This window comes from Mastigoproctus giganteus, chromosome 3, assembly GCF_048544385.1.
Source record: "Mastigoproctus giganteus isolate SK-2022 chromosome 3, ASM4854438v1, whole genome shotgun sequence".
NCBI classification, from domain to species: Eukaryota; Metazoa; Arthropoda; class Arachnida; order Uropygi; family Thelyphonidae; genus Mastigoproctus; species Mastigoproctus giganteus.
Window position 1 is genome coordinate 72420525 of NC_143577.1, and position 11935 is coordinate 72432459.

At 36.9% G+C, this 11935-nt stretch overlaps 1 protein-coding gene across 1 annotated transcript in view; it reads left to right on the forward strand.

Annotated features, from left to right (window-relative positions):
* The window catches only part of LOC150088080 (neuroligin-4, X-linked-like), a 220801-nt gene extending 209192 nt beyond the window's left edge, over window positions 1-11609 (forward strand). The window contains exons 5-7 of the mRNA XM_090370560.1: window positions 7848-7963; window positions 9956-10473; window positions 11050-11609. Coding sequence (XP_090226686.1) covers window positions 7848-7963; window positions 9956-10473; window positions 11050-11331 — 916 coding nt within the window. The 3' untranslated portion in view covers window positions 11332-11609. The remainder of the gene's footprint in view (window positions 1-7847; window positions 7964-9955; window positions 10474-11049) is intronic.
* The last annotated feature ends 326 nt before the right edge of the window (window positions 11610-11935 follow it).

An 11935-nucleotide genomic window follows, 5' to 3' on the forward strand; every position in this document is an offset into this window, starting at 1 on the left:
TAAAGAGAATTCCAAATATGTGCATATTAATAGATATACAATGATAGAGGTGTAGACATCATTAAATTTACAGCTACAAACATTTCTGTGGTTAAAAGGCCTGATTGCTATAGAAGGAAGCAAAGCGTATATATATTAAACTAATTACTTCATGAATAACGAATTCTACTAGCTAATAAGTGTACTAGTCATGATTACTGGTGACTGGGAAGTCCCAAAAGTGGGAAATAATTTTATTTCGTTTTCAACAATGTATAGTGATCTCGTGCCAAAGTAATGAACGAGATCTGATGCATTCTCTATGATATAAGCATCACTGTGGCGCCAGAAAGATGTAATTGTGCTGAATAGTTGGCAGCACGATCTTTGGAACTTGGTAATGTTTAGAATCGTATACCATCGACTTAAATGATAGGATCCATTCAATTTTTATTCGACGTTGACCTTTTAAGACAGTTTCGACAATAAAATATTCTTCTCTGGTAAAGTAGAGTTGTTTGTTATGCTGCAATGCATCTCAGACAATACGATGTTAACATTCTAGAATAAATTTAGCCTAAACCTCTTTATCCTATAAAATGGAAGGCTCTTATGGCATTTCGAGTCTCTTCCACAAATTCGAAGCAGCACACATGCCATAACGAAGTTAGGTAACGTCTACGTTATTTCTGCTATTTGCTAGTAGTAGTCCATCAACTCCACTCAATATTCACTACGTCCTCTCTATCGAGGAATCTCTGTATCAAGATACTAATGCTACTTTACAGACCATTTAACCTCAGATAGTTGTTTTTAGCATTTTTGTCAGTGTTTGCCCTACAGAAAAATATATAAATAAATCGCACTTAACAGTTAAATGCATCATTAGATTTCGCAAGTTATGCTCCCTGCTCTATTCCTTCGTTTACATGCACTGCCTGGTCTTAATATTAGGAATACGTCGTATATCTTGCAATATATTTGGACATGTTTCATGCTATGTTACATAACAGATTATTGAACAGAATTTTAAGGAAAATTGTATGAACATCTCGCCATGGAAAAAAGGATAGCAAACAGTTCAAAACAAAACATTTCAATGTCGTCCTTTTTAGAAATATTTACCAGTTGAAGCGCATGTAATGCAGGCGTTATAGTACCCGTCTGTATTACTGAAATGGTTGTATATTTCGGTAGAGTAAGCAGCGGGCGTGAGTATAAATTACATCGTTCATGATTTCGGTTCTAGCTGTTCAAAATTTAGTAAGTGTCGTCAAAGATGTTTACACATAAAACATCTTTCGTGCGTAGTAAATCGCGATTATTTTATTGAGCTATACTGACGCACCACAATAGGGAAAGAAACCGTTTTACGAGGCGATCAAAACGAATCATAATTCTGACACAATTACCTAATTAAAAATTAATTCAGTTCAAATTAATATCAATCTATTCCCAGTGGTAAGCTTTCCACTACAATGTCATTTGCCTTTTTAGGTGGATATAAGATAAAAGCTGAATCTGTTCATACAATACTACAGATAAATGCGAAATCTTCAAGAATTGGTTGAATTTGAAAACTGAATATTACGTCACTTGAATTACAACACTTATGTATCCATTCATGGTTTATTAGCCTAATCAAAAGTCTCTCTAGTCAGAGTTCGTTTATTTTAAATATGAGAAATAAGCTATCTTTCTTCAAGAAAGATATACTTTAAGCTGTGTACTGAATCAAAGGCATTTGAAATTAGAAATGCCAAAAAGCATTGCGCTATTGATGAACATATGGTACATATGCCTTCCTAAAATTGCATCGAACTCTTTAAATTTCTATTCATCCCTTCTGTTTCTCGGCAACAACCTTCCTTCACTTGTATTTTCTCAAAAACTTATAACCTACAGAGGCAATTCAGCCATTATATGGTACATCAGTACCACGTAATTATTAAATGGCTGTCTTTTGGAGAGGTCTGGGTTCGATTTATAAATTCCTCTCCAAACGAGGTTCTAGTTAACCGATCTTAGGCGGATGGAGTAAGGTTTCTGCCCCTTCACAACATGCAGATCGACTCATCACACATGGCCACAAACAAAATAGATGTACTATTTCAAAAAAGTAACAATATGAATTTGCATTATCGTGGGGTGAATTCAAAGGCAGAATCTTCAGTAGGAGTCTTCGGCTCGCGGCCATGGGGAAACACCATTAGGTATATAAAGTCGTAACTAATTATTGAAGATAATTATAGTATGGTTGTTAGATTAATATAGCTATTAATTACACTCGAAATACGGTTCTTAACTTTTACAGAGTTGCACAATGTCGGGAGATGAACGCAGTGAACCAGACAGCACCATAAGTTCCAGTTTAGGGAATTTTTCGCCCTCCTGGGATTCTTCCACCACCGTGACATGTTGGCGTGGTGGGATAACGACACAGTTACAATTTCCTAGTGTAATAACTCAACCACAAGGTAGAAAAGTCTTGTAGTACCTTTTCAGATATTCCTGTCAGCTTTTATTGATTCCGCAGTCCCATTCCGACTGCCGCCACCGGTGTACAAGTGAATTTCCCACTTCGTGCCTTGTACTGCCCTTGTCATACCGTCAACGCAGAGACCCTATTTTAAAATTAGCATAGAGTTTAATGGGATCTTTGCACAGAGAACCTTGAATCGTTTGCAAGTTACAGGAAATATCGGCCTTGCGACAGAGCTGCAAGATAATTACGCGCTTTTCTTCCCCACCATTTTCTCGTCAGAATGTCATTAGCTACGGTACATACGAGAAATTCTATGTAATTCGAGATCGTCCGCTAAGGAATTCACCACTGCGGAAAGCTGACACTTATTGTTAAAAACATTAGCTTCATAACTTCGGCAATACCTTTCGCTCGTCTGTCGCGAGGGCATCTTTTAAATTATCACTACTTGAAAAAATTCTACGCACTTTATTTGCTCTTTATATATTTCGTTTCTCTGCGCTTGGAATGGCAATTACTTAATATGTAGCTTCAAAAAAGAAAGAAAGAGTTCTTCGAGATTTCTTTTTGTTTTTTTACTTTTAATATAAAGCATTTAAGAGCTTAATGGTTTATTGCGATTTAGTATAGCAGCGTGTTTTTCTTTTCTTAGTTCTTTCTCTTTTAAGATTGCTTCTACATTCATCAAAAATTATTCCCATTAGACTTTATTCCCATTAGACTTCTTAAAAAAGAATGGAAATTGCATTTTTTTCAAAGTTTTCTTGCAGTAACTATAATGGCCAGTAGTTTTAAGGACTACGTGGAACGAGAGATTTTTATTCATCATACAATTTTGTTCATCTGAATAACAAACTGTGGTTAAGAAATAGAAATTAACTCTCGAACTATAGCAATATTGGGAAGTTCATGTCACAACATGTTCATCAGTAACTGGTGGCGATACGAATGTAAAGTCGCGAAGAACCTTCTCCAACTTTTCCTCCGACATACAAAAAAATTTATCTCCAATCACTTGCCTCAGCGCAAAAATGGTTCATGGATTCTTTTGAGACACTCGTCCTTGGATAATCCCAAAGATTAAAAATCGCATGGGTTTAAAATTAGTGACATCAGACGCCACATCAATTCTGGAAATGTTTGGTGAAACTCAAGCAGTTGCTATTGATATTTCAAAGCTTTGATCTTATTTGGCATAAAAGACTTCTAATAAGCTTCCATCTCATGGATTTCCAACGTTTTTTTTTTGTAATTGGATATCCAGTTTTCTCTCTGACTGCTCACTGCGGGTGATGGCTCTCTGTCTTCCAACTTCTGCAGGCGTTCCTCCAAGGTCCAGTTCTTTCTTCCACTCTTTTCCTCTTGTACATTAATAACATTTTTCCCATTGGCTAGAAACCCTATCCACAGTTTTGCTGATGATAGCACATTGCATTCCACCTTCCAGTTTGAGAAACCTGGACTTGCTAAAACGGCTTCAACTTTTCGAATATCCACTACTAATTCCTTAAATGCTGATCTCCAAGTAATTCTCCAGTGTGACCAAGACAACTTATTGGATTTCAATCCTTCTAAAACTCAGTTCTGTTTTTTATCTCGCAAAAAGGATTCTTCTGCTTCTATGCTTATCTTATATGCCACTTAGTTTTCTAGACGAGATTACATATCTCTATTAGGTATTATCCTGACTTCTAAACTCTCTTGGCATGAGCACATTACAAATATTACTTCCTCTGCATCTAAAAAACTGGGTTTTCTCTTTCGCTCTCGGCGTTATTTTTCTTCTAAACAGCTACTCAATCTGTACAAATCTCAAATCCGCCCTACCACTCTAATAGTGCCTTCCTTCCGGTCAGTAGATACAAGTGAGAGACGGCAAAAGTTGAACCTCCGGAGTGATGAGAGATGTGTATTCCCGTAGCTCTTTTAGCAACAAGGAATATTGTTCCTACATCTGGAGCAGTGTCCCGTAACCTCTCTCAGGCTTCAAAATAAGATAGTCAAGTTAATTAATGACCCATCTATTACAGAGTTTCTCCACTCTGTCTCATGTTTCTGCTGCATGCCTTTTCTGTAGATACTTCCATAGGCACTGTTCTTCTGAACTGGCCTCTCCAGTTTCCCCTTTTCTCTTCCAAATCAATCCTAACACGTGCCACAACCAGTCAGCGTCATTTTACTGTCCAACTTTTCTTCTTCCTCATTTATTCCTTCAACTTCCGTTTTCTGGAACAATCTTCCTTCTTACGTTTTCCTATAAATTACAATCAATATAAATTGAAATCTAATGTCAACAAGTACCTTTTTTCATCTTCAAACTTCAACCCATGCACAGTACTAACTGCTATAGGTTCTAATACCTTTCGGGTTGGGGTTTTCATTTGCCCAGGAATTCCATGAAATCTCTGCAGAAATTAGAATGCAAATCTCGATGTTGCCAACAAAATCGCTAAATCTTTCTCTACAGAGTAATGATTTTTTATGAAAACATTTAAGCTTGCGAAATCGCAATTAAAAGATATAGTACGTTGAATAAAAACATCACCCTGTAGTTTTCTTCGCAAAATTATTCTCTCATATATTTTAACGGATGTATATGACAAGCCGATACTCAATTTCATGCTAGATATATCTTAGTATGCCGATAACAACAGCGCCTTATACATCATAAAATAGGTGCGCGAATTTAATACTTGCTGGTCAATAAAATGCTAACATGAACCTATCTTATTACAAATATCTATGCAGCCAATATTGGTTGACACAGTAAAATATTTTGAATTATTTCGTTAGTGCTTTGACTAAACTTTTCTGAATTAGAAAGCAACTCCGACTTTAAAGCTTATAAACTATATAAATAAAGCATGTATAAATATATGCATATTTGCATTCTATTAGCAACAAGGGTTTCCTTCCTCCTCAGGCAGCACATGAGAATATCAGAAACATCTTGTATTTTTCGCTATCATAAAAGAGCTCTTGCAGCGTCACTGCTTAATTTATGGAGAAACATTCTCGTAATATCCTCATATAAGAGACGATTCCTCAATATATGTTTAGCATCATCCAGTTCTCCACAAACATAATTGGATTTATCCTCAACACCTAACTCTCTCGTTCTACTTTTTACTCCATGCCTCATAACCACATACAGCACTCGCCATATCGAACCAACTGTTCAACACTAGCATACCTTCAGAATATCGCCCTCGTGTGTAACACAGTTGGTAGAATCACCGTCCTCCCCACTTCGGGTGGAAAAGACCTCAAGTTGAGTCCCGTCGATGAAGTGAGAAAATTTTATGGGCCTTTTTCACAATGTAGCAGAGTTAGTCGGTTTCAGGAGAGGGTAGCATGTTTTTTTCTGAGGGAGACTCTGATTTTTCGTCCAGCAAACAGAAAATCGACCACAGAACACACTCAATTTACATATACTGAGCATTTACTGAGCAATATGGCCTTATTTTCTGATGCTCCTAAAACCCTATTATTACAACAACTTCGGAATATCAGAATTCCTTATCTTCAGAACACTCAGAGGATCCCTTCATTTCCCTCACCAATCTTGTTGCCCTTCTCTGTACACGTTCAAGCAAATCTGCATCCTTCCTAAAATGAGGCCTCCAGACCTGTACGCAGTATTCAAAGCGTGGCCTGACCATTGCCTTATAGAGAGGGACAATCATCTCCTTTTCCCTGCTAGCAAAATTCCGATATATCATTGACAAAACCCCATGACCTGCCCTGGCAGTCTGTCTGCATTGCTCAGAAAACTTCATATCTGACTGCACAATTACTCCCAGGTCTTTTTCATTTTCTACCACCTTAAGTGTAGTACCACACAGTTGGTACGTTTCTCTGGGGTTACTTCTACCCATATGACGTACTTTGAATTTATCAAGGTTAAACTTCAGTTGATACTTCTTAGCCCATCTGCCCAAATTATCTAGATCCTGTTGCAGTAGCACACTGCCATTAACAACCCTGCCAACCTTTGTATCATCTGCAAACTTCGACACTTAGAATGATATACCTTCATCAATATCATTGATAAATATACAAAACAACAGTGGACCCAACACCGAACCCTGTGGGACTCCACTAATAACAATTGTCCACGAAGAGCAGCACCCATTGATTACCACCCTCTGTCTTCTCCCACTTAACCATCCTTTTATCCAATGTAGCAACTTACCCTTAATACCATTCTGCTCCAATTTGTACAATAGTCTTCCATGCGCAACAGTGTCAAAAGCTTTCCTGAAATCCAAGTATATGATATCAAAATAATTATTTTTTTCATCCAGTTCCTTTGTAACCACATCATAATATCCAATCAGATTTGTCAGACAAGACTTTCCCTTAACAAACCCATGCTGTGTCTGAATTATTACTGCAGTCTTGTCTAGATGATCCTGCAATGCATCTTTAACCAGTGACTCCATTATTTTACCCGGAACAGAAGTTAACCTAAGTGGTCTGTAATTACTCGTGTTACCCTTCGATCCCCCTTTGTGCATTGGGGATACATTTGCACATCTCCAGTCCGTGGGGACCTCCTCTGAGTCCAATAATGCTCTCATAATTTTGGCTAAGGGTTTGCTTAGTTGCTTTTCCGCCTCCTTTAATATAACTGGATATATCCCATGGACCCCAGGTGATTTTCTTATGTTTAACTTCAACAATTTCTCCTCCACTTTGCTCTCAGTTATTACAAGATCATTAAGCAACCTGCTACAATTTGATAACCTTGTGGCATTTTCAAACCTTAATAACTCCTCATGTGTGAACGTAGATGCAAAATACTCATTCAGTTTGTTTGCTATCTGAGCAGGATCATCAACAGTCGAACCATCGATATCAAGTGGACCAATCAGATTCATCCCCTTCCTTTTAGAGTTTATATAAGTGAAGAAATCCTTGCTGTTTTTCTTAGCATCCTTTGCCAAAGATTTCTTGTAATCTGCCTTCGCCTGCCTAACCTCCTTTGTGACCTGATTACAGACTAGCTTATATCTGCCATAGGCTTCTGAGTCGCTTGATAATTTATACGCATCCCATGCATATTTCTTCTCTGTTACGAGTCTCATTAGTTCATTAGATAACCATTTAGGCCTAAACCTTGAACAATATTTCTTAATAGGTATGAAACGTTTAGTAGCTTCCACTATTAATTCCTTGAATGCTTCCCACTTAGAATTGGTACTCGCGTTTCCCCTCACAAGCGAACAAACTGACAAAGTTCAAGCAGCTCAACACCTCCTTTGAATCTGATCTTCACTTTGAATGCATTATACACTTTTATATTCCTTTTTCTTACTGTATGCCAGATGGGATTCAAAAATTGTTCTTTACACTCACGCTCTCTTTTGTATCATTTCAGAGACCCAAATATCCCTCCACACGAAATGGATGCTTTTATAGATCGAAGCAGAGGGCGCTTTGAGCGGATCCTGTGGTCTCAGTATGAAACTGTTCATCAGAAGTACTTAATGATAAGTAAGTGTATTCTTTGCTTGTAAAGAAAATTATATTGATTAACGTCTTTAGAATTTATATAGTACTCTAGAAAACGAGCGTCTAATAACAGTAAAAGAAAGAAGAAACGAAAACCTTATGAACAATTCTCAGTTTAATTATAAGTAGATGAAAGGATTGTGTTCTTTTACTCTTCTTCTAATATTCTGAAATAAAAGGAACTGTTGGTATTTTTATAATTAAGGAAAAGCACGGCTCTCTATATATGTCGTGTAAGTGAAAGATAATTTGGGAGAACTTCTTAAACTTCAAGAAAATCATTATAATTCAACTGCTAATAGCAAGGTTTTCGTGTTTTTGTTATTTAAATATTAGCAACACTCTAATAGTGCCTTCCTTCCGGTCAGTAGATACAAGTGAGAGACGGCAAAAGTTGAACCTCCGGGGTGATGAGAGATGTGTATTCCCTTAGCTCTTTTAGCATCAATCAGGTATAAATAGCGCGATAAATCTCAAATCTTTTAGGTTTGTCAATGGAGTATTTTTATCGGCAGTGGAACAAATGGAACATCTACAATGGCATCCAGGAGAGTTACCTCAGTTGGGAGTATATCTACACCAAATAAGAAAAAAAAAAAACGAGCTATCATTCAACTTGTTCACTCGCTATGACAGAAACTCTGATTGATTAGCTTTCTTAGACAGTAAAATCTGATCGATTCTTCTGCGTGAAAAGGAAATCTATAATCAATAAGTTAGATCGTGTCATGAAGCTTCACATAAAAAGATTGTTGGCAACTTTTTTTCTTCTTCTAAATATTGATTGTACTAAGTTTCAAAGTTAGTCACAAATTTTAATTCCGAAGTTGTCCTGAAAATTTTTCTTTGTGTAATTTCTTTACTGATACAGGGTCTTGATTCCTTTTGCAGTAATAAGATAATGTCTTGACAGTTTAATGAGCGTGATTTTAGATATGTTTATTAAACGTCACTATACGAAGGTAAATCAAGAAATAAAGGCTACTTTTTTATTAAATCAAGAAAAGGAAAATATGCAAAATGTTTGATATTACTTTTCCAAGTGCAGCCCCCCCTCGCCTCTCCAAACACTCAGTCCACAAGTCCTTAACACCTTAAAAGAAAAACATTCCTAATTTCTCGTGAGGACACTTTTGTATTTGTACAGCTTGCTTGACTTCATCATCATTCTGGAATTAGCAGAGGTTCAAAACGAAGTTGAATCCGCCTGTTTTCTTGAAGGAGAGCATTCACTTAATCAGCGTCGTCACCGACACTTGTTTTGTCTTTTCTAAACCTTCTCCAGCCATTCGTAGACTTTCTCTATATCGTGTCAACATTCTTCTGTGCAAATGGAATGGTTTATCCTCTTCTGACTAAACAAACATGATTAATCTGATGAAAGAAGATTTATCTGGTCAGAAAAGTCTGCTAAAGCACGTTGCTCACTAACGGTGCACTAGGAAAGCTGAGAAGATATGATTACATCTCAACTGGATAAAAAGAGACTGAGTGCACGCAAAAGTAGACTTCTCTAACAATGTATAGTAGAGATAATTTCAGTAGGCTGGTAAAGATTACTCACTGGCTATTCCGAAAGGTATTCACTCTACTATTCACGTTTATTAAGGCGTATTGCCAATTCCCTGACGTGATGGTTTTTTTTTATAAAATAACCCTGATTTCTTTAATTGCGATAATGCTGCTTAAGTTTTTATTTTAATACTTGCTAAAAAGCGTCTGTATTTTATACATATGCCCAATCATATTGCCAAAGAAGTCTCCGATCTTTAATTTATTGATTGAAATATCATATCTAAACAATAAATCGTATTAATAAACTTATGTTACATCTTTAATCACGAGTTGTGTAATTAGAGCGTTTCAAACGTTTATAATTGAATACTTCATGTATTCTCTAGTTCACTAGATTTATTTGATTTTTTCAAATATTTTAATTCATTTAGGATGATCTTTCTATCTCTAATTTTACAGCAACGAAGCATAAAGCGAGAGATCATTACCACGCCCATCGGCTCTCCTTCTGGCTTCATCTAATACCGCAACTCCATCGTCCAGGTACATTCTACATCATTCCTCAACATCACTTATTGGACGACCACGAGAACCCACTCAGTTATGACGGAATTGTCCGTCAAGTACCCCTTACGATAACTTCAACCGAATCGACAGTATCGGAACCGGTTTCGCCAGTCAAGACTCATCCTACCGTATCCGGAACGTGGAATGCCACCGCAGAAACGGAACTGCGAACGTCTGTGAAAGCGACACCTACCGATCGACACGACAAGGAGTCCCGTTCGCCGCCTTTCACTAACTACACCGATATGAGATCGGTTATCATCCATCAAAATACCTACTCGACTGCCCTGAGTGTTACAATAGCTGTTGGGTGCTCTCTGCTCATCCTCAACGTTCTCATCTTTGCTGGAGTTTATTATCAGAAAGATAAGAATAGGCTTGAGGCGAAGTTGCAGAAACGCAATTATAAGGTGGGTTGTTAATTGGTATTTTCATAGTTTAGGTCAATATATGGACCAAAGAGTAATAAACCATATCTGTAAACCACCTTTTTAGTTTTAATTATGCTTAATTGTAATCATTTAAATTGCTAAATTCCTGCCAGAAGCTATTGCATTTCATGGAATACGTTGCTGAACAATGAAATTCCTTGAATAGCTTATGGCAGAAATTACCTTACGATGTAAAATGTTTTACTCTTTAATATACAAAATTATTTACAGTGTATATCGATAAATTTTAAAATGCGCATGCGTCAAGATATCAATACCAAACTTCTTGGATAGTTCTAGTTTGAAATGAAACATTTCTCGATTATTCATAAAATATAATTTCGTGCTATTAGTAATAATAATGTTAAGCTTAATTTCTTTTAAATTTCTCCAACTAGAACGAAGTAAGAAAATAAATAGCTAATATACCTTTTGTCCTGTTCTATACACACTACAGTAGTTTGACTTGCCAGATATTTCAGCTGAATATCTAAGTAAATTTAAGTGTTCTTGATTAAGGCTTGGTTAAATATAATTTTTTTTATTTCAATTTAGGTTCGTAGACCGAGTGATCGAGAAAATTCTACATCGTCTCAGCAAACCAAACCATCTCCAGTAGTGGCGCCCTCTCCTGGTGCGGTATCTTGTAGAGAATACAGTCATCAGCCACCTCTTCCAACAGTCCAAGTTGTGAGGCCTATTCCACCGAAAGTACCACCTAAACCTGTTTTAATAGCACCACCGGACACCCTACCGGAAGCTCAGCCATTACTCCCACATACTGGTGTCCAGACAACCACATGTGTCCAGCCGAAAACACAGGAAATGCCAGTGTGACACTCTGTCAATAGGAATTCCCTTCTACAAGGTAGGGAGAAATGGCAGCGGCTGAATGTAAACCGGAGTGATAACACCTAATAGGAAAATGGACGCTTTGTTATCCTCCGAGAGGACTGAATCTAATGCCAGTACCTAGCAGACATTCCAAGGAACGATAACAGAAGAAAATCTAGTTCCACGTCTTATGAAAATATTTGCGGAGTGAAATACAAAAACTGATAAACTCTGCGAACTGTAGATGGCAGCAAGTGATTAATTTGTCTTAAAACTACAAATAAGATGGCAGTTTGGCATATTAAAAGTCTAGCGTTCATCGTTGTAATAATGAATTCAACAGTACGCAATCAGTTCATCATTACAAAATAAAGCTCATATACAGTATGTTCCCTAATAAAAGAAAATATGATATTTGTTATTCAGGTTGCAGTAATTGCTTGCATTGTTTTGGCAAAAAAGTCTAGAATTATTACGCATTATATTGTGGTATTTCCAGTAGGAATTATCCCTCTCTTTTGTACATGCGCAGTGATTATATTAGCGTTTCCTTGATCGTTATGGTACGTAGATAACTGTGTTGTTTGAAGGTAAAGTACTCAAACCT